Consider the following 27252-nt stretch of genomic DNA (forward strand, 5'->3'; position numbering starts at 1 on the left):
CCGGCCCAAGAGCTTGTAGAAAACCCTGTTATCTCTCTGAATCTTAGTTGCCTCAACTGCAGTGTCCTTGGGAAGCTACGTCGCTTTACTTAGGTCTCAATATCCTGAACTCAGGAGACAATCATCTGCTTCCGGGCTTTTTATGGGGACCGGGCTCTGCCTAATTAGCTCTTAGCCTTGTCTTTGTACCTATCTAGCCAAGCGTCTTCAAAGAAACCTTCGCAGACCTCCTGAAGAGACCAAATCCCCCGAATACACCCAGGTCTCTCTCAGCGACAAGTGCACATGAATTTGCAGATGGCCTGAACAATGTCTGCCTCTCCCACCTCAACAGGGGCAGAGGGCCCGGGGTTTCGCTCAAAACCACCTGCCACTCCTTCCTACCCGGCACACACCCCAAGCGCTCAATAAATAACCATTTTAAAATTTTAGAAAGTTTCAAGACAGGAAACTGCGTAGTCACTCGCAGTTGTGGGCATACAGGTGCCCCACAGCCTCTCTGAAGCGCCCTCCCACGCCTCGGGGCGCTGCTAGCATTAGCCCACGTTGTAACTCGGACTTTAGGATCGAGTCACTAAGCTGTGTTTCCTAAGGAGCTGCCACCTCCAACAGGGCCGTCTGCCCTCGGATGCCTGCCGAGGGCCCAGAACGCTGCCTGGTAGACAGGAAGTGCTCGGGGACCACCAGCTGGACGGGCCGGCTTCCCAGAACGCCCGCACCTAGCGGGGGCTTCAAGGGGCGGCCCCTCTCGGAGGGAGGGAGCTGGACAAGGTCAGAGAGACACTCCGGCCCAGGCATTCCCCCTCCCTGCCACCTGCCAGGCCCCAGGACTTCCTCGGGAAGTCAGGACAACACCTGGCGCGGCCGGCTGGGGCCGGGGGCGCCCCTCACTGGGCCTTGCAGAACCTGCGCCGCGTCCCTCTGAGGAGGACAGCGCTGCCCCGAGGTTCGGCCACAGCCCGGGTCCGAACCCCAAGCGCGGGACTGCGAGTTGAGACCAAGGCTGCGATCCCTCCGCCAGGCAAAGTAGTCCCCCCTCCCCGCCCCCGCGTCCTCCCTCGGCAGCAGAAAGGACGCAACGCCGCCGACAAAAGCCTCCGCCTCACAAAAGCTTTTTCCGCTGCCCGACATTCCCCCGCTGGAGGAGGAACCCACTCCCCTTTCTCTGTCACGTACAGCCGCGCCACAGTGCCACTGTGTCCCTCCGCCCCGGGGAAGACCCTCCGAGGCCCTCAGCGGCAAGTCGCCGCGCTACGCGCTCTCGCGAGAGGCGGCCACGCAGTCCCCTTCCCCCAGCCCCTCGCCCGCTAGGAAGCCGCGCGCGGACCCCACGGCGCGCGGGTCGCGGACGGCGCATGCGTGGCCGCGGCTCCCAGCGCCCTTCGCGCAGTCCGCGGGGCTGAGCGGACGGGGCAGAGCGGACGAGGCAGAGCGCTGGGCGCCGGCCGGCAGCCGCCCCCTGCGAGGCCCCGCTTCGGCTCGCGGCTTTTTCTTTTTTTTTTTCTTTCTTTCTTTCTTTCGCTCCTCTCCGGAGCGGAACCGCTTTGCGGCCTTTGATCGGCGTGAGGAGGTTTTCCCGGGACTGTCGGGGTGATGGAACATTGCCGGGCTCCACGAGACAGCCGCAGCGGCCCGGGCGCGCCTCAGTGACCAGAGGCCGGAACCCGAGGCCGGGCGGGGCCCGCACATCCGGCCCCACCCACCGGGAGTCCCCGACTCCGGGGTGTCTGACACACCCCTCTCGTGGCAGGCCGCCTGCACCCCATCTCCCCTCAGTCCGCTAGGTTTCCTCCTCCCCGTTTCCGACATTGCACTAAAAGGGATGCACCCTGGAAAACCAAGTGGCAGGGACACATTTTGTTTGGGGAAGAGACTAGGGTTTTTTTTGGACCTTAGTGTCCCCGGTCACCTTTTCAGGGGCCTAGGATAGATTTGGTTAAGGCACCTGGGCGGGCGGGGAGAGGGGGTACCCTGTGCTTGCCAATCCGGCCGTTTTTACCTCCTCACCTTCCCACACTTTGAAGAACGAGCAGAGAGCACATCCAGGACCCCGCTTTAAGCTAGACGTGAGCATGGCCGCAGCCCTGAATTCTCACATCGACGCCTCCCTGGAGGTGGATGGCTGTGTCATCATGAAGGTGGAAAAGGCCCCCGAGTGGGCATCGGAGCCGGTTCTAGAAGAATCGGGCAGCTCCGAGTCTGAGACCTTTCGCAAATGCTTCAGGCAGTTCTGTTACGAGGATGTGACCGGGCCCCATGAAGCTTTCAGTAAACTCTGGGAACTTTGCTGCCGGTGGCTGAAGCCGGAAACGCGTTCCAAGGAGCAGATGCTGGAGCTGCTGGTGATCGAGCAGTTTCTCACCATTTTACCTGAGCAGATTCAGGCGTGGGCGCAGAGGCAGTGTCCGGAGAGCGGAGAGGAGGCGGTGGCCCTGGTGGTGCACTTGGAAAAAGAGACTGGAAGACTGAGACAACAGGTGAGAGAGGACCTTGCAAAATGTTCTGTTTATAAAGAAGGGGGAGGAACAGGGAGGTAGACCGGGGAGCCTTGCAGGATGGGCTGCCTGTGGAAAGATGAATGAAACTACTGAAAATCTTTCAAGGGAATCCCTGTAAAAGAGAGTCAGGATTTCATATTGAGTAGGAAGAAAGACTTTGATTGAAATATTATCTTGAAAGTAAACGTTATGCACTCGTGTGTGTAATCTTTGGTGTGATGTTTCCAACAAGGTAACAGGAAAGGAGATATGGTTATGTATGCTTCACAGAGTTTGGCTTTTGCAGCTTGATCCTAAAAGGGTTGGGGAGAATCATCTGTTATCCCGGGGCCGTCTGTAGCCCTTTCATATTCCAGTGAGTGTCTTCTGAAGTGTTCTCAGTGCCGCCATCCTTGCCACTCTCCTCCCGGTTAACGGGCAGGTCTCCGTGTCTCAGGGGCTTGGCATGCTCTTCTGTCTTTCAGCATCCTTTTCACTGACCTCGTGAAATCCCGCAGCATTCGCAAGATCTGCAGTTCCGCCTTGCCCGGGATTTGCGCTGTGTGAAGATCTGACTAACAGCAAGTTGCTGTGTTGGTCAGGGATGGCCAGATAGCTGTGAGGATGGGATTTGTAGTTTTGCTAGTGAATATATCTGTGTTCTGATCACTTTTATTCCCCCAGTACACCTAACGTGAGGACTCAGCGTCTACTCTAGGAACAAGGATGCTCTGTATTTCACCCCTGACAGATTTCCCCCACTATACAGTAGTCAAAGTAGCCTCCTCTTCTCCTTTGCCCAAACTCATGGCCGTTACTGTTAACCCAATACCCTCAGAAACTCTACTGGGAATGGAGTGAAATGTTTATTCCTTCTCATGTCTTCTTTCATTTGGTATCTTTTTTGGAGGAGTTTGGACCTCTTCTCTTCCCTCTTTCCATTTTGGCATTGACCTTGTTCCCCAGGTCAACAGTCCTGTACACTCAGAGAAGCAAGCCCCACTTGGAGACGCCTGGGAAGTAACAGAATTTCAGCCAGAACGAGTGGCGAACCAACACAGGGTGGTGTCTCGGGAAGACGCTGGAAACCTTCGTTCAGAGCGCCAGGAGCAGCTGAGCCAAAAGAGAGAGCAGCAGCTCTTAGCCAGGACTGGTAAGTGCAGATACGCTGGCAGATGGTGTCACTGCGTCTTGCTCAGTGTAGGGTCCCTCCGATACATATTTGAAAACAAAGTGAATATTAGCTTCAGGAGTTGGGAACACACACAAATCCAGACATCACAGAGGTGGCATGTGAAAAGGGTTACCAGTAAGGTAAGACTTCACCGATGTCGGTAGCTTCTCTAGACCTTAAAGAATCAAATATAAGGAGATGAACACCTGTTTCACCCAGTCTCCAGTGATCTCTCCGTCCCCTCAAGTGTGTCTCTATCTCAAACTTAAAGAGAGGACTGGCAAGATCACAGGACCTAGAAGCAAGACTTTCACTCCTTGTGATCTTAAGCAGGCAGTATGACAAAGAGCATTAATGCATAGAAGTTAAAAGCTTGGTCTTTAAAGGCAAACAGACCTGAGTTCAAAACCTGACTCTTCTGTATTTCTGTGTGGCCTTGGTCAGGTTACCTAACTTCTCAAACTTTCTGTTCTCCCATCTGTAAAAGGAAAATACCACCATCATTACTGTAGACCAAGTGAGGCAGCATGAAAGAGCCAATGCATAATAGTGCCTGATAAGTACTAGTTTCCATTCTCTCTTAATGACCTTTTAAACTCCAGTTCTGTCTGGCTTACACATCGCCTTACCAAGAGGCAAGATTCACCACGACCATACCCCACCCTTTCACCCCAAATTCACATTGTGATAGAATGTATTGAAAATATCCATGGTTTCTAAATTACCCAAAGTATGTTTACTATCATCAAAGCCCCCATGTTCACATGGAATAGAAGACCCCATGATGTTAGCTGATAAGCTTAGTACAATAAATACTTATTTATGGTGTTTCTGGATTTTGCATGATAAGGAATTCTTAAACTGGAAAGTTCGTGTTGAACAAACTATTGGTATAGGAAATCAGAAATTTTGAGGACTACATGGAAAGGTGAATTCATTTTAAAGGAAGATGTGTGAATTCAGCCATTTGTGCCTCGGGAAATATGTTTCCAAGGAAGTAATTCCGTTCACATCTATAGAAAGTCGTGGAGTAAGCTTTTCAGTTCTTGGTCACAAGTGGCAGTTACAGAAGAAGTTACTTTGCAGGTTGTGCTAGGTACAGGTGTTTACATCTCCCTTCCACCCTCAGAATGGTGTGTTTGCCTGCAGTGCTCACTGCTGTGTGTCTGTGGATACTGAGTTCTTAGGACAGTACTCACTCAGGGATTAATTCATACTAGAAATCTCAAGCTGGTAATTTGTCCGCCAAGTCAGACTTGTTTTGTGTTACCTACAGTTTTGGTTTGGAGGCTTTGTTGGCTTTAGTTCTCAAAGGGGTGAGAATTGAGATCTCACAAATATCCAGATTTTCTTTCTGGCTTCTTTTGAAAATATAAGAGGCTCTGTCTCTCCCATAGTTCCGTCGTCTGCAGCTGAGCATTGGCTGTGCCCTTTTTGTGGGACCTGTGCTTTCCAGTTCCCCACAGTCCTTACTCAGCGCCTTTATCATGTGCTTTTCCAGCTTTTCCCCTGAAAGCATTTGAGTTTGTGAGTCTGGCTGCAGGGCCCTTTTATTTGGGGGCATTGCTCCGAACTCATTGAGAAAATGATCCATTCATGTCTGTTGGGTTATTTTTAATATACACTCATAGAAGGAGAAGCAGCATGAATGAAGAGGCCAGAGCCCAGAGTACTAATTGTTTCTCTTTCTGTAGCTCGGCCTTCTGCCTGGGTTGCTGTTGCTGCCGATGAATGGAGCATCGTAGATCAGGAAGTGACAGCCACACGTCTTGCTGCTGCGCCCCAGGTAAGGCAGTTGCCCTCTCTGGCTCTCAGATGTTCAGTCACACATTCTGTGCCTTCGCAATCTTCAGATGTTTACATTCCCTACTAAAGACCTTGTCCTCATCCCTTTTCTGGAGGAGACTGAGCCCAGTCTTCTGAGAAACAGGACCCCTTGCTGAGTCACCTCTCGTGTCTCAGGATTCTTGAGTGTATCTTCAGCTTCATCTGGCACGTAACATGAACTTGGTTCATGGATTCCAGTTCTTCTTTAGGGCTCTTCTCGTCTTCAGCCATGATCGTTTGTGCTTGGAGGACCCATGCAGTTACCATGGTAGTCATTGGTGTTAGTGTTGTTGCAGGAACCAGTGAAAGGTGTCCACGTGACAAGAGGTTTTCCCTACAAAAAGAGCCTGCATCAGATTCCTGCTCACAGAGACCTCTGCCGGGATATCAGGAGGGAGAGTGTCAGGAACGTGGTCTCCTTGGGTAAGCATTCTTCCCCTTTTCAAAGAAAAGACTTGGGGATTTGTAATATAGTCATTTCTATTGTTGATGATACATGTTAACACCTAAAGGATCTCCATGGGTTATCATGTCACTTATCCATTTTCTCTTACCTCACCCATTTCCTCCTTCCAGTAAAATATTTATTAAGTTTATTAAATTATTTATTATTTAAATAATTAGTATTTAATGATTAAAACATGGAAGAGGAGTTGTATATGACTATCCTATTTATATTATTAAAAATATTATTAAAAATTTACACTCACCCACTAGACTAAAAGCTCCAGAAGTCGCACGGTCTTTTCAGAATTTGTTTTTATTTTACCACAGCAACTACAGCACTTGGGACAGAGCTGGACACATGGGTGCATGCCCAGTAAATATTTGCTGGATGAACGGAACTATTCACAAAGGAAGGGGGGTGGGAAGCAACCTTAATAGCATGTGGTGAATTATTTGAAAAATGTTTTGCATATGTAAGAGGCAGACACACAACAAGAGAGAGAACACTCCCATCTGCTGGTTCATTCCCCAAATGTTCACAGTGGCTAAGGCTGAGCTAGGTTAATGTTGGGAGCCAGGAACTCAGTCTGGGTCTCCCACATGAGCGTTAGGGACCCAAGTACTTGAACCATCACTGCTGCCTCCCACCATGTGCAATAGCAGAAAGCTGGAGTGAGGAGGATTAGGATTTGAACCCAGACACTTCTGTGGAGCATAGGCATGTACACCCACTGGGTGTCATTCTACAAGCAAACCTTTGGAGAATTATCTTTATCCACTTTAGCGTTAGAGATAAGGTGTGATTCATTCATATGTGAACTTTTATTCATAAGTCAAAAATTTTTGTGAATAAAATTATAGGTCAGAAATGTACACTAATCCATATTATAAATGCTGTATAAGTGCTTTTTAATAGGTAGCCACCAACCACATGTGGCTATTTAAATGTGCTGCCTTAAATAAAAATTCAGTTCCTCAGTGGCAACAACTATGTTTAAGACATTTAATAGCTATATTGGACAACACTATGACAGAATTTTTCCTTCATCTCCGAATGTTCTACTGGCAAAGCCACATACAGACATTACACATACAGAGATTATAAAGTGAACACTCTCAGACTGAATGGATAAAAGTAAACCAGCAGTGTTTATCATTAGAAAGCAGTTGAAGTAGTAGAAAAATTGGCTAACTTCAGATGTCACATGACTAACAAAGCACTCTTCCCTGCTCTCTCCCTGCTGCATACACAATACATGTCTCCCTACCATTTCCTTGGAAATTTCACACAACATCCAGATCTAGTAAAATCCTACACTAGAGTCCTTGGGAAAGTCTGCTACTTCTGGGAATGGATCATTCTTTGAGAATTCAGATTTAGCCTAAACCATAATTTCATATGAAACAACCCAGTTCCAGAGACACCTACCCCTGTCTTTTATTGCAGATTATAAGCTGGTGGCTTAAAAGCTGATTCTGGCATGTGAATATATTTTGGCCTGCCTGGTGCTTTAATGTAAAATAAGTTTATAAATCTGAATTTCCACTGTATCTTTATAAATCCAACTTGAGCACCATGAGCCCACCTTCCTGTATGGCAGCAGTTGGCCAGAGCTGAGTAAAGGGTTCATGCTCAGTTATCACCCCAGCCACCTTCTCATTGGCTTGGCCTGCCCAGTCCCTCAGGGGTGTGGACTTACATTGTCTCCATACCTGCTTCTCTGTAGAAATGGAGTAAATCTCCATCTCCAGGGTGCTGTCAGAGGGTTCCGTTTGCTATTGCTTCTGTAGAATTCTGAAGCTTCTATGTGTGTTGTCTGGGAAAGAAAGCTGAATGTTAGACACTGCCTATCGGGCTTTGGATGATTTCTAAATGTGCATTTATCAAATTTTTCCAGGACCTGTTGGAATAGATGATATCATTCTCCAGGAAACTGAGACTTAGAGAGGTTAAGAAACTTGTCCTGATCAAAAAGTCTAGTAAGCAATGTAGCTAAGATTCAAATTTAAAACATGGGAGCCAGAACTATGGCATAGCAGGTAAAAGCCACCGCCTGCCGTGCCAGCATCCCCTGTAGGCGCTGGTTCTAGTCCCAGCTGCTCCACTTCGGATCCAGCTCTCTGCTATGACCTGGGAAAGCAAGAGAAGGTGGTCCAGTTCCTCGGGCCTCTGCACTGACATGGGAAACCTGGAAGGAGCTCCTGGCTCCTGGCCATTGCAGCCATTTGGGGAGTAAACCGGTGGATGAAAAATCTCTCTCTCTACCTTTCTCTCCCTCCCTGTCCCTCCCTCTCCCTCTCTATCCCTCTCTGCCTCTGCCTCTCTGTAACTCTGCCTTTCAAATAAATAAATATTTTAAAAAAGAAGACAAAAAACATGTTGATCTCTTCAGTATTATCACATTGCAAACTATCAATTCCAATCCTACTCTTACAGCTCTTACTAATTAGCCTTTCCAGAGTGTCTCCAAAAGATTTTTGTCAGTTAATGAAAAATTTTGTTTAATAATTACTTATTAAAAATGCTTATTTCAGAATATGACATTGCAGATAATATTCCCCCTTCATGTAATGAAAACTGGAGTTCACTATCCTTGAGGGAAAGTTATCTTTTAAGTGGCTTAGGATAATAAGCTAAGTTATAAATCTCTTCTGTACCTCCCAACCTCCTTAAGCAAAACAACTCCATGTTGTGTTTTTTTTTAAGATTTATTTATTTATTTGAAAGGCGCAGTTACAGAGAGGCAGAGAGAAAGAGAAAGAGATTGATCTTCCATCCACTGACTCTCTCTCCAAATGGCCACAATGGGTAGAGCTGAGCTGATCTGAAGCCAGGAACCAGGAGCTTCTTCCAGGTCTCCCACATGGGTGCAGCGGCCCAAACACTTGAACCATCTGCTGCTTTCCCAGGCCATAGCAGAGAGCTGGATCAGAAGTGGAGCAGCTGGGACTCAAACTGGTACCCATATGGGATGCCGGCACAGCAGGCAGCAGCCCCTCACATCATTTCTTTGATATGTGTATTTATGGACCCCCATAACTGTTTGAAAATTAGATTCTCCTGTCAAAATTTTTCCAGCTTTATTAAGGTATAATTAACAAATAAAATTTCATGTACTCATTTAAGATGGACAACTTGACGATTTTATATACGTATACATTGTGATTTACCACAGTCAAGTTAATTAACACAACCATCACCTCATGTAGTTGTGTGTGTGTATGTGTGTGTGTGTGTGTGTGTGTGTGGCAAGAACACTTAAAGTAATTTCAAGTATACAATACAGTATTGTTGACTAGAGTCATTTTGCTGTCTATTAGATCCCCAGAACTTAATCATCTTACAGCTTTGACCAGCATGTCTTCATTTCCCTGCCCCCAAGCCCCTGGCAACCACCATTCTGTCTTCTCTGTGAGGTCAACTTTTTTAGGTTCTACATATAATTGATTTTTTTTTGTTCTTTGGTTTTTTTTTCTTTTTTTTCTAGGTTTTACATATAATTGAGATATATGAGTACAACGTTTGTCTTTCTCTGGCTTATTTCACCTAGCATAATGTCCTCCATTCATCCAAATGGCAGGATTTCCGTTTTTATGGCTGGATAAATATATTTTCCGTGTTTTTATGTTTTGTTTATTCATTCATCTGTCAGCAGACACCTGGATTGTTCCCATGTCTTAGCTATTGTGAATAATGCTACAGTGAACAAGGGAGGGCAGACATCTCCTTCAGATACTGACTTTGTTTCCTTAAGAGGTAGACCCAGAAATGGGGTTGCTGTATCATACAGTAGTTCTGGTTGTAATTTTCCAAGGCACTGCTACACTGTTTTCCATAATGCCTGTACCAGTTTACATCCCTGCCAGCTGCACACAGCGGCCTCCATTTCTCTGCAACACCAGCACTGATCTTGCTGTTTTCTAAAACTGCTAATTGTGTACATTGATGGAGTATGGTGTGATGCTTTGATACATGTTTGCATTTTGGAATGAGTAAATGAAGCTAATTAACAGATCCATCAGCTCACATACTTGTTTTTTTGTGGTGAAAACATTTAAAATCACTTAGCAGTTTTGAGATTTACAATGTGTTACAGTAGCTGCCATTCTGTACAGTAGATCAACAAAGCTAAGTCCTCTTGTCTGGAATTCTGTACCGTTTTATCAACATCCCTTTCCTCACCCTCCCCCAGGCTCTGGTAACCACCATAGCACTCTCTACTCCTGTGAGTTTGACTGTTTTAGATACTCCAGATATGTGAGATCGTGCAGTGTTTATCTTCCTGTGCTTGGCTTATTTCACTTAGCACAGCGTCCTCCAGTTCATCCTTGTTGCCACAGATAACAGAATTTCCTTCTTTTTTTGAAGCTGAGTAGTGCTCTATAGTGTATGTGTGTCACATTTTCTTCGTCCATTAATCTAATGAAGATAACCTAGGTTGTAGGTATTTGGGGAGTGAACCAGCAGATGGAAGACCTCTCTCTCTTGCTCACTCTCTCTGCCTCTCCTTCTCTCTTTGTGCAACTGTGACTTTCAAGTAAAATAATAATAAAAAAAAATTTAAAAGAGAACCTACCTTCTGGTTTCTGTAATAACTATACTGATATACACTTCCATCACCAGTGCACAAGGGTTCCATTTTCTCCATATCCTGGCCAACTCTTGTTACCTTTGTCTTTTTGATGATAGCCATTCTGACAGCTGGGAGATGATAACTCAATGTAGTTTTGATTTACATTTCTCTAATGGTTAGTGGTGATAAGCACCTTTTCATCTTCTCATATACCTGTTTGCCATTTGTATGTCTTCTTTGGGGAAAAAAAAAAGTCTGTTCAGGTCCTTTGCTCATTTTAATTAGGTTATTTGTCTTGGTTTTTTTGTGTGATTTTTGTTTGTTTGTTTTGGTTTTTTGTGCTTTGAGTTGCATGAGTTCCTGATATATTTTAGTTATTAACCCCTTACCAAATACAGGGTTTGTAAATACTTTCTCCCCTTCAGTTTTTTGGTTGTTTTCATCATTGTCCGGGAGCTTTTAATTTGGCATAGTCCCCCCTGTTTATTGCGCATTGGTGTCATCAAAAATATAATGGCCAAGACTTTAGTGTCAGGGGCTTTTTCCCTGATTATTTTGTTTGTTTGTTTGTTTGATGTTTGTTTAAGAGCTTGACCATTTCAGGTTCTACATTTGATCTCAAGTTAATTTTTGTGGGTGATAAAATATAAAGGTCCAATTTCAATCTTCTGCCTGTGGATATCCAGTTTTATCCATAGCAGTTATTGAAGAGATTGTCCTTTCCCAATTTGTGTGTTCTTTACACCCTTGTCAAAGGTTAATTTGACCATATATGCATTGTTTATTTCTTGGTCTATTCTGTTCCACTGCTCTTCGTGTTTTTATGCCAGTACCATATTATTGGTTACTGTAGCATTATAACATAGTTTTACAAAAATTTTTGACTTCACATCTCTCATAGCCCATGGATGTGGCGGCGGGGGGGGGGGAGTCATAGAAAGTAAGGAGCAGATATAAGCATGGTTTATTTTATAATTGACAGATACGATTTTGACAGATACGATTAGGATCATACTTTTAGGAGCTAACATAATGTTAGCCACTGAAAGGGAATGAAATATAATAAAATATAGGTTTCTTACCCTTAAAGTTTTTCTCTTAAGAACAAGAAAAGGAATGGTGCCTATGTGAGAAGTAAAATGATAGTGTACACTGGATGATTGTGTCAGAGTAACCACAGCATGCGTTATCATGGTTGAGGAAGGCTTTAGTGTGAACAGGCAGCCCAGGAGAACCTGCTACAGCAAAAGACTGAAGCGTGCAATAATGACTTCTCTGTCTACAATGAAGTATGTTTCTTTTACTATAGGAAGTTCAGTGTCTACCTCTAACAAGACAGCCCGGTTGGAACAAAGAAAGGAGCCGTGGACTGTAGGTCTGCCTTCCTCTAACAAGAGGAATATCCTGCGAAGCAACTACGTGAAGGAAAAGTCAGTTCATACTGTTCAGATCCCTGCAAGGAATGCAGGAAAGACATGGAGGGAGCAGCAGCAGTGGGGTTTAGAAGATGAAAAAATAGCAGGTGTGCACTGGAGCTATGAGGAAACAAAGACTTTTCTAGCAATCCTCAAAGAGTCTCGCTTTTATGAAACACTTCAGGCTTGTCCCCGAAACAGTCAAGTATATGGTGCTGTGGCTGAGTGGTTGCGAGAATGTGGCTTCCTCCGAACCCCAGAACAGTGTCGGACCAAGTTCAAAAGTCTTCAGAAGAGCTATCGAAAAGTGAGAAATGGCCACATGCTGGAGCCCTGTGCCTTCTTTGAGGACATGGATGCTTTACTGAACCCTGCAGCCCATGCTTCATCCACTGATAAACCAAAGGAGATTATCTCTCTCCCCAGACTAAAGAGAATCAGTATTGGTGCTAAGGAACACATCAGTGTAGTGGAGCAGGAGGAAGCTGCCGAAGAATCTGAGAGTGATGAAATGGGCGTTGAATTTATCCGCAAGTCTGAGATTCGTGGTGCCCCTGTCTTGTTTCAAAACCTGAGTGGTAAGGATTATGCTTGTTTTCTGGTATAAAAACAGATGTGTAGTCTTGTAGAAAAAGGAATAGATTGGAAGTGACCAGCCCTGGGGAGTGCTGCCACGCATGCCTTGCCACTTTGACTGCAACGTAGCACATACTGAAAACCCGCTCGGGTGTTTGTTGCTATCTCCAGAGCAGCGAGAGTGGCCACAGAAAGTTCTTTCTAAGTTTTGAGATCAGCATGAATTTTGAGTATTTGGGGACTTGTGGGAGAAAAGTAAATGGAGATAAGTGTCCTAAGGATTGAGATTATCTGAGAATTGGCACAGTACAACCATTTATATTAGATCATATAAGTCAAGGATGCATTGTTATAGTACCGGGACAATCAGGTACTGTGTTGCAAAAGAATATGTAACAAAAGAGTGAAAATAATGAAATGAACATTTTTACTTAAGACAAAGAAGGAGAGAAAAAAGAACATAAAATAGAATCAAATAGAAAAAAATAGTAGGGGCCAGTGCTGTGGCACAGTAGGTTGTTAATCCTCCGCCTGCAGCGCTGGCATCCCATATGGGTACCAGTTCTAGTCCTGGCTGCTCATCTTCTGATCCAGCTCTCTGCTATGGCCTGGGAAAGTAGTAAAAGATGGCCCAAATCCTTGGACCCCTGAACCCATGCAAGAGACCGGAGGAAGCTCCTGGCTCCTGGCTTCAGATCAGCTCAGCTCCAGCCTTTACAGCCATTTGGGGAGTGAGCCAGTGGATGGAAGACCTCTCTCTCTGTCTCTCCCTCTCACTGTCTATAACTCTACCTCTCAAATAATAAATAAATAAATAAATAAATAAATAAATAAAATCCTTTTAAAAAAAACTTAAAATTTAAAAAAGAAGAAAAAAAATAGTAACACAATAAAGGTAAGCCCAATGTATCATTAATTACAAACTTAGAAGATAAGATCACTAGAAATTGAAAACATCTACATGTAGCTTACAGAAGATATATCTTAAATGTATAAACACCAGACATTAAAACAGTAGCAAGATCTATCATGCTAGAGTAAACTGGTATTGAATTTTGAGGACTAGGACATGCAGAATTAAGCTTTTAGCTAATAACCATGTGACAGTAGAAATACCGTGTAACTGCTCTGAGTTTCAATTTTCTCATGAAATTCTCTCTGTAAAATATGACTTAAGAGTACAGGGTTGTTTCAGTGTTAAGAGGGAATGTAGATGAGGGTGTTTTGAAAATGCTGAAGTACAATATACCATTGCCTGACCTCACTTATTAGCAATGTTTCTCCACTCAATCTTATGAAAAGATGGTAAGTTCTTACATAGAAAGGAAAAATAAATCAGCTAGGAGAGCTGCAAGTGTATTCCTGACTACACCTGCTAAAAGACAGGAAGGTGCATTATGCAAATACAGGTGCTCACCAACTCTAACATCTATAAACACAAGGCTGGGGCTCTTGGGATGGTCTCAGATACAGGAATCCAGTGAAAGGACTGGAAGAGACCATCCAGTAAGGTAAAGGAAAAAGCATGCTTTTTCCAGAATGTACAAGAAGCATGCTTAATTAGAGTCAGACATGTCTTGAAATTTTATTCTTTCATAAATACAGAACATCTGCTTGTCTTATAGATTGATTGTGTCACCTCTCAAAGTTGAGGACTCAGTGGCATAAAAAACTGAACTAGGCACAGTTCTCCTCAAGGAAAATGGTTAAAGTGATGAGACCTTTTGGGAAAAATGCTTCCAATCGAATATTCTAGTCCATGTTTCTTAACCCCTTGGGAAAAAACACTCTATGCAACTAGATCCTTAAGTTAATCCCATAGCAATGACAGATTTGAGGGATTACATTTTACTCTTCCAAATAAACTTTGAGATCAGCTTATCAACTTCAGTTTAAAAATCCCATTGGGGGCCAGCGCTGTGGTTCAATAGGCTAATCCTCCGCCTAGTGGCGCTGGCACACCGGGTTCTAGTCCTGGTCGGGGCGCTGGATTCTGTCCCGGTTGCCCCTCTTCCAGTCCAGCTCTCTGCTGTGGCCCGGGAGTGCAGTGGAGGATGGCCCAAGTGCTTGGGCCCTGCACCCACATGGGAGATCAGGAAAAGCACCTGGCTCCTGGCTTCGGAGCAGCGCGGTGTGCCAGCCACAGCACACCAGCCGCAGCAGCCATTGGAGGGTGAACCAACAGTAAAGGAAGACCTTTCTCTCTGTTTCTCTCTCTCACTGTCCACTCTGGCTGTCAAAAAAAAAAAAAAAATCCTGTTGGGATTTTGTCTTTATAGATTGGTTTGAGAATTGAAACCTGTACAGCTTAAATCTTCCTACCTAGGAACATAGTGTCTCATTTTTCTAGTTCTTTTGTATCTTTCAATAAAAAAATTATACTGTTTTTATATAGACTTCCTCATTTCTTGCAAAGCATATTCCCAGGCCAATCATAATTCTTGTTACTGCCATGAATGGGATTTTTTTTCACCCCTGATATATATGGCGTAAAAACTACAGACGGTTTTCTTACATCTTTGAACTTTATCCTTGAATGGCAGGTGTGCACTGGGGCTATGAAGAAACCAAGACTTTTCTTGACATCCTCCGTGAGACTCGGTTTTATGAAGCGCTGCAAGCCTGTCATCGGAAGAGCAAGTTGTATGGGGCTGTGGCCGAACAGCTGCGAGAGTGTGGCTTCCTTCGAACCCCAGAGCAGTGCCGGACTAAGTTCAAAAGCCTCCAGAAGAGCTACCGCAAAGTGAAAAATGGCCACGTGCTAGAGTCCTGTGCATTCTACAAGGAGATGGATGCCTTGATCAACTCTCGGGCCTCCGCCCCTTCCACCACCCCCCCAGAGGAGATCCTCTTGCCCTCAAGGCAAGAAAGAGGGGTTATTGAGATTGAACCCCAGGAACCTACAGGCTGGGAGCCTGAGGAGACCTCACAGGAGGCAGTAATAGAAGATTCTGGCAGTGAGAGAATGAGTGAGGAGGAAATTTTGGAAGAACCAGAATTCCAGGGACCACCAGTTCGACTGCAAAGCCCAAATGGTAAGGATCATCAAGGGATTTTAGTCAAAAAGAGGGGCCAGTATAATTCACTGGAAGTCATTTGATAAAGCACAGTGCTTGCTTGTGAATATTTATTCATTCAACAAATATTTGAGTGCCATGTGCTATTTGTGGAACAGGGCATATAGCAATGAGTAATATGTTCCTGTTCTTGTGATGCTTCTATTCAAAGAAGGGACTCCATCCTAGTGGCTTAGTCTGGGATCTCAGCCTTGGCCTTTGTGTGTATTGGTCAGTGTTTTGTATCCCTAGAAACCACTGAGCACAAGGAGAAGTTGGAATTATATGTGAGAAAAAAACTTACAGGAAGGAGCTCTATCTGTGAGCTCAAAGCGAGTATCTCAAGACCGTGTGATGTGCCAGAGACCCAGTGAGAGTATGGTAATGAGTGTAGTGATGTTCTGGTGTTTATTCTGGCCCTGCACTCCACCTGCATGTTTCCCACTGACTCCCAGGTACTCTCATTGGCGCCTCTCCAGGTGAGCCAACTTAAAATGTCAGAACTGGAATCCCACACCATGATTCCTCCCTGTGTGCTCCCACTGCACATCCAGACTTAGAATGCCAGAGGTGATTTGAATACCTCCTTATTCATCATTTGACACAAACCCTCATATCTCTGTGCCCTCTTTGGTCCCCCACCTAGTTCAGTTTTTCTGTGTCTCTCTTACCTAGACTATTGTGAAAACCTCCAAGTCAGTTTTCCCCATCCTTAATCAAAGTTCATCTTACTCTCCTCGCCTTGTATGTTAGTGTTCTCATTTCTACACTCCTTCCTTATTCAAAACTTGCTGCTTCCCACATGCACTCTAAGCTCATCTAAACTTCAGCTCATGATGCTCCCTCGACTTGAGTGTCAGTTCCATGTATGTCCATGTCTAAACTCTCACTCTCGGCTCCCCTACTTTGTCTCCCTGTTTTATGCCACTGAACACTTGGCCCTGAGATCCCCCAGTACATGATGAGCACCTGACAGACAAGAGCTCTGTCTTCCTGCGGCACTGCATTAAGCCCACAGGGTGCACGGGAGTATGTGAAGTACTACAGTACTACTTTGCCAGAATGGACTGTGGCACTGAGGCCCAGCAAGAGAAAGTAATGCCCACTTACCTTAGAGAAGGGAGTTCACGCATACACTCTCTGGTAATATTTACATGTGAAATTATAGTACAAAAGCTTAAATCCAGTCCCATATACCCCTGGTTTTGAGAACTCTGGAAATAAGGTCCTAGTGAATCTTGTTTTTAAGGTAAGCTCCAGGGGCCGGTGCCGTGGCTCACTTGGTTGATCCTCCACCTGCAGTGCCAGCATCCCATAGGGGCACCGGATTCTGTCCCGGTTGCCCCTCTTCTAGTCCAGCTCTCTGCTGTGGCCCAGGGGTGTAGTGGAGGATGGCCCAGGTGCTTGGGTCCTTACACCCGCGTGGGAGACTGGAAGGAGGCACCTGGCTCCTGGCTTCGGATCGGCACAGCGCCGGCTGTGGCGGACATTTGGGGAGTGAATCAATGGAGGGAAGACCTTTCTCTCTGTCTCTCTCTCACACTGTCTAACTATCTGTCAAATTAAAAAAAAAAAAAAAAGGTAAACTCCTGACCTATCATCAAATTTTCAGGCTCTGTCTGGGTCAACTACTAGGCTGTGACTTCCTGCAAGTCCCAGACAACATTGGATTCAATCAGAACCTCAAAAGAACCACTGCTCAGTGAAAGATGACATTGTTAGGGCTTTTTGCTCCAGTTGATGAGTGGATGGGTGGCTGCCCCCTCTCCCCAGCTCATGCCACAGCCACCGGTCTTAGACTTGAGACTTAGCAGCAGTTTCAGCTGGAAGGGTGGAAGGAAAGTAATGTGGAAGCTGGCAGGTAGAAGCAAGGCAGTCTAGCAGATGCCTAATAACAAGGGCTTGGGGATCAAACAAGCCTCAGTGGGCCTGAGATGCACAGCTTGTGAAATATGTATGGATGAATATGATGTCTGGAATTTACTTCAAAGTAGTCTCCGTGGAGGAGCAGAGAGAGTATGTGGGAATAGAGATGAAGCAGAATTTTCCATGAATAGATAATTGTTAAAGGCAAGTAAGTGGTTCTTGGGAACTCATTATACAACTCTTCTCTTAACCTTTCTGTGTGTTCAGATTTCCCATAATAAAAAGTTAATGCTGAAGTCACACAGTTAATAGGTGACCAGGATGATACCAAAACCAGAGTTGCATGAATCCAAAGCTTGTGTGTCCTCTCCGTGGTATGCTCTTTGTCCGGAAAACTTCATGGCAAAGCTTGTTCTAAGATGTATCTTCTAGTGAATGTGGGGTAGGGTAGAGATTAAAAAGAAGGTAATTCCAGTTTGGGGAACAGTGAAAATTAAGATTTTAGCTAGTGTGATCTGTGAGACAGCTAGGAAAACACAGCAACGAGACATCTGTAAAGAAGAAAGAAGTACTCTTGGGTAGAATATAATTAGGCATTAATGAATTGAGAAGTCCTTTGAGGAATTTGGACTTGGTTACTAGAATCTCAGACTGTTGTGATATAGTATGTTTTCATATAGATGTAAAATAAAAGCTTGGCGAATTAGAGTATAACTTCAGCCAGATAAGCCAAGTTGTTCCCAAGTTAAGAATCAATATGAATGGGGATAGTGGCTGGAATTATAATTTAATTCAAGAAACATTTATGAAGGTTCACTCTGTACTAGATGTTACTGTCTTGTTCATGGAGCTGAGAGAAAATACTGCATAAGGAATCCAGTAAGAGTCACAGGAGCTGAGGCCAGGTTGGTCCCTAGGGATTGTAACATACCAAACCTTACAGGCCAGGCCAGGTTAATTATTTATATATGTTAATATATGAGTTGTGTGAAATTTACATCATCATTTCTTTTCTTTTTTTAGATTTTGAAATTGGAAGTAGTACCCGGGAGGATCCAACACAGATAATATATAAGGACATAGAACAACATAGGGCATTAATAGAAAAGTCTAAAAGAGTTGTTTCACCAAATGCTGATCCCAGTAAGTGTCGCAAAAGAGAATGCATCTCAGGAAGACAATGGGAAAACCTCCAAGGAATTAGACAGGGAAAACCCATGTCTCAGCCTAGAGACTTAGGGAAAGCTGTAGTGCATCAGAGGCCTTTCATGGGGAAGAGACCCTATAGACTTCTCAAATACGGAGAAAGCTTTGGAAGGAGTGCTCGTCTTATGTGCAGGATGACCCACCTGAAGGAAAACCCTTACAAGTGTAGTGTCTGTGGAAAGTGCTTTGGTAGAAGCAGAAGCCTAATCAGACACCAAAGAATTCACACAGGAGAAAAACCTTTCAAATGTCTCGACTGTGGGAAAAGCTTTAATGACTCCTCAAATTTTGGTGCCCACCAGCGGATCCACACGGGAGAGAAACCCTACAGATGTGGAGAGTGTGGAAAATGCTTTAGTCAAAGCTCTAGTCTCATTATACATCAGAGAACCCATACTGGTGAGAAGCCCTATCAGTGTGGGGAGTGTGGGAAAAGCTTTACCAACAGTTCTCACTTCAGCGCCCACCGGCGAGTCCACACGGGGGAGAATCCCTACAAATGTGTGGACTGTGAGAAAAGTTTCAATAACTGTACAAGATTTCGAGAACATCGGAGAATGCACACTGGAGAGAAGCCCTATGGATGTGCCCAATGTGGCAAACGTTTTAGTAAGAGCTCCGTTCTTACCAAACACCGGGAGGTCCATGTGAAAGAAAAGCTCCTGTCATACCCTCCGTGTGTGTACTCCCCAGAGAACCCACTGAAGGGCAAGACTGATGAATTTAGGAAGACACTTTGATGATGGTTTCTTCTCTTCATACTTGTCCCTTTAGCCATTTTTACGCTACTCTCACTCTTGGAAGCAATCTTTTCTTAGCTATAGAGTGTAATTCCCAAGACAAATGAGAATGTAAATAAACTAAAGACTTGTATCACGTCCTCACCTCTGCCTCTGCCTCCATCAGTCTGTTCCTCTCCTTCTGTGTCTCAGCTGCTCCTTTAATAAAGCGGAGAAGACACAGTTGAGTTCAGAACGAAATTTTCTCCAGCAAGTTGAAGCCACTGCTATTGACTGGATTGCTAATTTCAGCAACATTCAAGCTCCCTCATTGTGAGTGAATTGTTTTCAAGGAGTCAAAACATACTGAAAGGGTTTTATTATTGTTGTTGTTGTTATTATTATCTATATGAGATCCTGGATGCAACTTGAAAATGGATTTTCACATTTGGGTAGAATTTTCAGGAGTCTGTTCAAAAGTACATCAAATCTCTTGTTTTTTGAAGATAGTCACACACAAAAAAAAAAAAAAACAGTGAAGATTTGATAGCTTCCTTCAGAAGTCTGCTACAGCATCCCTTTTCTCTGTCAAGAAGTTGATCCCAGTAGGGTAGAATCCCTGTACTGTCACTGAAATTGTGTTACTGCCTGGCCCTTCATCAAGATGAGGAGCAGTTGATCACCCATCACCCTTTTCTGTCCCTGAAGACTTAAATCCCCTTGGCTGCTGCTTCTCCATGCTACAAGCAACTTGTGTTCCTCCCACTGTTTGCCGTAAGTCCTGCACTGATCTCCTAACTGTCCTGGGTGCTCTCGTCTGACTTCAGCACTGCCATGCCCTCTCTCAGGTCGCATGCTCATTGTGTGTCTCCTTAAAATAAAATAGAATTTCAGGCACATCTTCGTTCTACCCTGTAGCTCCCCTGGCTCTTATCTAGAGCTGATCTAATGCCCACCCCCACACTTCAGTAGAATATTAGAGTATAATAGTGTTTCTAAAACACTAAGGGGTTAGGAAAAAAGTGTGCAATTGAGAACTGAAATAATTGAATATTTCTGAGCCCAGTTAGATTCCTTAGGCCTGCTATAGACCAGAGAATCACCTCATTCCAGACTAGCACTTCCAGGGCTGGCTGTTAGGTAAACCATCTCTTATTTCTGAGGTGTCTACTCCCTGTTCACAGGAGGATAAACCTCAGTAGAAGCCTGAGTAGTTTATACAGCCCGACAGCCCATTGAGTGAAAGTTGAAATACTTATACAAACTTGCTTACCAAAGCACCACTTTTGTTTTCCTCATTTACCTGTTTGTCCCAAAAAAAATCTGAGAAATCGCTAGCATTAGCCCCATAAATGCTGAAGAAGAGTCAGACGAGAGGCAGGGTGGTTAGTTCATTTATGAGGTTCCAGCTGAAATCCAGGGATTCCATCTTCTGGCGCCACTTGGTTCAGGGTGAGACTCATGGCACTGGCACCCTTCCTACATGCATGACCCAGGGCAGTTTGCTTTGGGGAAGGAAAAGGCAGGAGTTTAGTGGAGAGATAACCAGAGTCAGAACTGTGTGTAAATTACTATTTTGCTGTTACCTCTTCCTTTCTTTCTCAAATGTCCTCTCATCTGAAGACATCTAGAGATAAAATTCTTCCTTTGAGTATGTTTGGATACTTTGGAACTGTTCAGCAAAGTACCAAGGGCACTGTAGGAAGAATGGGATTTACGTTGCCAGAAGAGGGTGTGGCCTGTTGGAAGGCAGGTGACTCAGGTAAACCTTGATGAACGTTTCTGATTTACATTTGTTAGCCATGTTAAAATTGCTCACACCCCAGTAGGTTGATTTCCTCTGTGTTGTCTGAATTATAGACGTCTGATGGTGCGTGTAGCTTCATGGTGGTGGTGTGCCTAGCACAGTGAGATGTGTGTGGTGCCAGTGGGCCCGTGCTTATATCGTGTAGATGTTCTGGAATTCCAGCTCTAGAGAAGATGCACATAAATAGGGATTGTCGCTTAGTAATATGTACACAGGCTTGATAATTACGTGGAAGCATGATTCAGGAAAGTAGATGACTTATTCATAAATATTTATTAAGCACTGTTACGTATTAGGTCATGTTCTAGCCACAGTGAGAGATGAAAATTTGAACAGGAGGCATGTTGACAGTTCTCAAGGAACTTAAAAATATTATAGAGGAGGGGCTGGCGCCATGGCATAGTAGGTTAATCCTCTGCCTGCAGCACTGGCATCCTATATGGGTGCTGGTTCTAGTCCCAGCTCTCCTCTTCCAGTCCAGCTCTCTGCTGTGGCCTGGGAAAGCAGTAGAAGATGGCTCAAGTCCTTGGGCCCCTGCACCCACGTAGGAGACCCGGAAGAAGCTCCTGGCTCCTGGCTCCTGGCTTTGGATTGGCACAGCTCCGGCCATTGCGGCCATCTGGGGAGTGAACCAACAGAGGGAAGACCTTTCTCTCTGTCTCTCCCTCTCACTGTCTATAACTCTACCTCTCAAATAAATAAATAAATCTTTAAAAATATATATGATAGAGGAAGTATTATGGCAAAAGGTAACTACATGGTTACACCCATGCCTGTTTTAAAAGTCAGTAACTCAATCAGCAGAAAATCATCTTCCCTTGTGTTCCCTTGCCAAAGAGTTTCTCTAAATTGCCCCAAACCATATTTGGCACCTCTGTCAGATTTCCCAGTGGCAGGAAGGGTTCAAGGCCCATTCCAACTCTGGTGGAACAAACTGATTCTCCCAGATGTGGTTCCAGCTGAGGTAGAATTTAGGTTTCGCTACCTATATTCCTAAAGGAAAATGGACTGTTTGTACTAATTCAAGAACTTGTCTCTGTTCTGAAGAAATAAAACATTCTATCACCATCTGAGACCAAGGCAACTTGTCTCCTGAATTTTCTCTCTTCAGCTGAGGCATGGAAGTTAAAATGTTTTAAGTAATGTGTTTTTTATATCACATCGCATTGCTTTTATGAAGGCCCAAAGGAAAAGCTTTTTTTCCACATCTCAGTACCAGGAAATGCTGTGAACATAAGCAAAAATAAGGAGGCGAGGGGGACAGTTACTCTTATAAACACTGTGATTTTTATAACATACTGCTTCTCTCTCTCTTCTGGCTTCTGGGAAGCTCAACCAAACAGTCCCCCTCAGCCAGCTACCTAATCCTCTATTTATTTAATTCTGCCTTATTTATTTGAAGATTGTCTCAAATCATATTTTTTAAAAAGATAGTGTAAGCAAATAAACATTTTATTCTCTGACATCTTACCTAGACATTTTAGAATGAGGCTTGTATTTCCTGCGTAGACTTGCTTTGCCACTCCCACAAAAACCTCCATAACTTACTGGTGATATTGTTACAAACTCAACCCAGTTCACTCATTGGGAATGAAATCTTTTGTTTTGTTTTGTTTTGTTTTGTTTTGTTTTGTAAGAGGAAAGCTTCACACATACGCAGGAGTAGCTCAGGATAGCCTGCCATTGTGGAATGAGCATTAGAGCAGAAGCCAAAAGAGACAAGTGTTAGTCCTGTCGTTGGTTACCCCTGCCTGAGTGCTGGTTGACAGATGCAAGCTGCCCTCTGGACTTTGTCTGAAGAGAAGGTGAGCTTGACTGCCAGGACCACTCAGGATCTAACGTCTCATGAGACTGTGGGGTGTGACGACGATGAGGAAGAGGTCGCAGGTCCAGGCTCCCAGCTTGCGTGCCGCATCCAGGTATTCTGAATGTCTTCCCTGCTTTAGGAAGGGGACACTGTGATAGTGCAGGCAGCTAGGAGCTTGCTCAGTAAGGAATAGGACAAGACAGCAGGCAGCCCCCAGGCACCTGGGTCGCCAGAGGCAGGTAGCTGAAGGGAAGAGAGTCTGTTTTGTGAGGTCAGGCAGCCATGGGTGAGCCAGGGAGTTCCCAAGTGGAAGGAGCGAGTAGCTTGTAACTGTAAAGCTTTGCTTCTCTCTGATGAATGCTTCCCAAGACCAAGTATAAGTGTCTGTCTGTTCATTGTTTTGTATTAATGGTCACTTAGATGTCCTGAAGACTTGTATGTGAAATAAATGTCTAAAATAACTGGCTCCCATTGGCTTCTTCCGTGCTGTAAAGGATATCTTCTATTAAAGCTGGGGAAAAAATAAAAACCCTAATCCAAGAAGTTAAAAGCCAATCAGAGTCGCTAATAAAAAAGAGAATGTCCGTCTCAGTTGACCGCTGTTCCACACAGCCAGCATCTTTTGTGAGTGCACGCTGTTCCTGCACAGTCCTCTGATAGTTGTCAGCCTGGGTCACACTAACTGCAGCATCACCCACAGCCCAAGGGTGGAAGAAGACAGTTGTAGGGGAGGAAGAGCCCGGTACTCACAAGGTGTCCAGCTGATCCCGAGGAGGAAATGAATACAAGACACATTACAGGAGAGAAGCACACAGACTTTCTTTGTGTGTACATGAGTGTCTCCACAAGAAGCGAAGACCCAAAAAAGTAGCACAGTCTTAAGTTCTTACACCCTGGATTAAACAGAGAATGGCACTTGTAGGCAAGTGACTCAAACGGGAAGACCAAAAGAAAGTACAAGTTCTTTTAGCAAGGTCTGTACAGAATCCTTGTAGCCTCAACTCCCTGTCTTGGGCAATGAGACCATTTCTTTCCTCCTGCTGTAGGGAGGGCCTCTCTCACATGGGAGATTTACCTCCTGCTTTAAGGAAGAAAAGGAAAGTTGGTGCTGCCCTTTTGCGTGAACTGTTTTTCAAGTGCCTTTAGCTCAGAATAACCCTTAGGTCAAAAAGTAGCATGTTTTGGGGTGGCTTATTCTGTCACCTTCACAGTGTTGAGAGCCAGTGGGGAGATGTTTGCCACTTAATGAGGATTAGTTTCCAACCCTACTCTTGGGAACTGCAGGAAGAACCACAGGATGGAGTCAGAACCACTTCGCTAAACAGGTAGATTCTGAAGTCTCAAACGTGGGTTCTACAAGCCTGGAATCTGTGCAGCAGACTGCAACAGCACCCAAGGACCTCAAGAGAAACTGCTGAGTCTGTATGTTTAGGGTGTTGATATCTGCAGAGTCCCAGTGGACTTTTTTGTTTTTAAGATTTATCTATGTATTTGAAAGGCAGATCAACAAGGGAGAGACAGATCTTCCAACTACTGATTCACTCCCAAATGGCCACTCCAGCAGGTCAGGGCCAGCTTGAAGCCAATAGTTCTATCCTAGTCTCCCTCCTGGGTGGCAGGGGCCCTCGCACTTGAGCCATCATCCACTGCCTTCTCTGGTGCATTAACAGGAAGCTGGATCGGAAGCAGAGCATCTAGGACTTGAATCAGCTCTCCAATACAGGATGCTGGTGTTGCAAGTGACATTTTAACCCACTGTGTGCCAGCCCTCAGTAGGTTTTCTGTATTTTTTTCTTGACTAAGTGGCTGCAATCATTTTTTGCAGACCATCAAGATAAAGGCTCATAAAATTCCTGCACAGTGTCAGAGCAGGGCTCTCCCACAGGTTACCTGACCACCCCTTTCTTCAGAGATTTAACTCTGGGACTTAAATACCTGAGGGGGGAAAAAATCACCCAAGAGTTGGAAATTTTCAATTCCTGTAAGTCCATTGAGGCTGTTAAGACTTTAAGGAAGAAGAATGAATGCTTGTGTCCCACACCAAAAGGAGCACGGCTAATCACAGCCCCCAAACTGCGTCATGGGTCCAGGAAACGAGAACAGTGCCTTTGGGTTCCAAGACAGGGAAAAGCCTACACCCACTCTGGGGCCATAAGACTCTGAAGGAAAATGGAGAAATTCGGGGGAGCTGAGGGAACAAAGGGAGAGGAGGCATCGGAAAGGCCTTAAGGATTGCTTGGATACACGACCATAGAGCCCATGGAGCAAGCGGATGTTGTGGAGTTAACTATACAGGAGCACTCTCCAGAAACCACTGTGGCCTAGGCAAGTGACCTGTCTGTAGCACAACAGCGGCACCATGTGGTAGGGAGGAGAATGGCAGTGACTGCAGGCGCTCAGTAATAAGTAACGTGACTCTTCCCTTCAGGATTGCTTAAGGCCCCAGAGTTTTGTTTTGTTTTAATTATTTACTTGTTTGTTTTTATTTGAAAGAGTTACAGAGAGGCAGAGAGGTCTTCCATCTGCTCATTCACTCCCCAGATGGCTGCAACAGCCAGAGCTGCACTGATCCAAAGCCAAGAGCCAGGAGCTTCTTCCAGGTCTCCCATGCAGGTGCAGGGGCCCAAGCACTTGGGCATCTTCTACTGCTTTCCCAGGCCATAGCAGAGAGCTGGGTCGGAAGTGGAACAGCTGGTACTTGAACCGGTGCCCCATATGGGATGCCGGCACTGCAGGCGGCGGCATTACCTGCCATGCCACATCATCAGCCCCTGGGCCCCAGAGTTCTTGGACAGTATGGTGAGGGACAGACGCAAGAGTGTACTACTAGGCTTCCCAACAGCGCAGCCTGTTCTGCTGAATGGAAATGAATCAGTCTGTGTATCCTAAGGGTCTGGATACATGCCCATGGCCATAGACAAGACCCTAGACTGTGTCCCAGATCCTGGATTCTGAATGGGCTCTGCTGATAGACAACTGCATGACTATGGTCTTTTGTTTAACTCTGAGTCTGGGAGCTGGCCAGGATGAGGGTTCCTAAACTTTCTCTTTAGAGGCTCAGAGGTCCTTATATGAGAGCAGTTGTCTAAAATAAATAAGAGGGCCCTTCAAAAAGTGTTTGGGAAATGCATAATATGAGAAACTATGCATGGATTTCCACAACTCTTATCCCAAAATAAACACCTTTGTTTTCATTTTATTTCAAAGGCAAAAACAGATACACTCACAGAGAGAGATGGATCTTTCATCTTCTGGTTCACTCCCCAGATGCCCAAGTGCCAGGCAGAAGTCAGAACCTGGAACTCACTCCATCCAGGCCTCTCACATGGGTGGCAGGGACCCAAGTACTTGAGCCATCACCTGCTGCCTCTCAGGGTGTGCATTAGCAGGGAGCTGAAATTGGAAGCAGGGCTGGGACTCGAACCCAAGCACTCTGATAGGGGATGCGGGTATTCCGAGCAGCTTCTTAACTGCTATACCAAACGCCTGTCCCTGTGTCCTCTTTTGAATGGAGGACTAATTAGGCAAGTAGGCAACCAGGCGGAAGATCTAACGCGTCCATTCTTTACAAACAGCAAAGGGTGATGACAGAGCTTGTGGCCACTGCAGCCAAATACACGATCTCCAGTGTGGGCTCCACCGAGGCACCAACTGCAAAACCTCCAGGAGCTCTTCTGGAAGACGAGGAGAGCAAGGCTCCCTCCAAGCTTAGCTTCCTGCAGCCGCGGGAACTAACGACCACCAACCGCGTGGTTCAAAATTACAGCAGTTTATCCTCTCCCAGCTCTGGAGGGCAGAAGTCCGAACTTGAGGTGTCGGCAGGGCCGTGTTCCCTGCCGAGGTCTAAGGGGAGGCTCCTTCCTCCCCTGGCCTCACCACCTCCAGCTTCTGTGGGCTTCGGGGCTGACTTGTGACTGTAAGACTCCAAGCCCTGGGGCTCGTGCTGTGACGTAGCAGGTAAAGCCATTGCCCGCAGTGCCGGCATCCCATATGGGCGCTGGTTCAAGTCTCGGCTGCTCCACTTCCGATCCAGCTCCCTGCTATTGTCTGGGAAAGCAGTGGAGGATGGCCCAAGTCCTTGGGCCCCTGGGCCCCCGTGGGAGACCCAGAAGAAGCTCCTGGCTCCTGGCTTTGGATCTGCCCAGCCCCATCCATTGTGGCCATTTAGGGCGTGAACCAGTGGATGCAAGACCTTCCCCACCTCCTCTCTGCCTCTGCCTATCTGTAACTCTGCCTTTCAAATAAATAAATAAATCTTTTTTTTTTTTTTTTTTTTTTTTTTTTTTTTATAAATAAATCTT

General features: G+C 45.3%; 1 protein-coding gene across 2 annotated transcripts; it reads left to right on the forward strand.

The window, feature by feature from the left end:
• The first annotated feature begins 1233 nt into the window (after nt 1–1233).
• On the forward strand, nt 1234–27211 carry ZKSCAN2 (zinc finger with KRAB and SCAN domains 2). Of its 2 annotated transcripts, XM_002711853.5 has the most exons (7): nt 1237–2477; nt 3444–3630; nt 5346–5437; nt 5775–5901; nt 11809–12492; nt 15034–15525; nt 18436–27211. In XM_002711853.5, the coding sequence occupies exons 1-7, from the start codon at nt 2073–2075 to the stop codon at nt 19356–19358; spliced, it is 2910 nt and encodes a 969-aa protein (XP_002711899.2). In that variant the 5' UTR covers nt 1237–2072; the 3' UTR covers nt 19359–27211. The 2 variants fall into 2 exon arrangements, with proteins under 2 accessions (XP_051703488.2, XP_002711899.2); XM_051847528.2 differs by lacking the exon at nt 11809–12492 and having other exon boundaries at nt 1234–2477.
• Nucleotides 27212–27252: the final 41 nt, after the last annotated feature.

This window comes from Oryctolagus cuniculus, chromosome 19 (assembly GCF_964237555.1).
Source record: "Oryctolagus cuniculus chromosome 19, mOryCun1.1, whole genome shotgun sequence".
In the NCBI taxonomy this organism is placed as follows: domain Eukaryota; kingdom Metazoa; phylum Chordata; class Mammalia; order Lagomorpha; family Leporidae; genus Oryctolagus; species Oryctolagus cuniculus.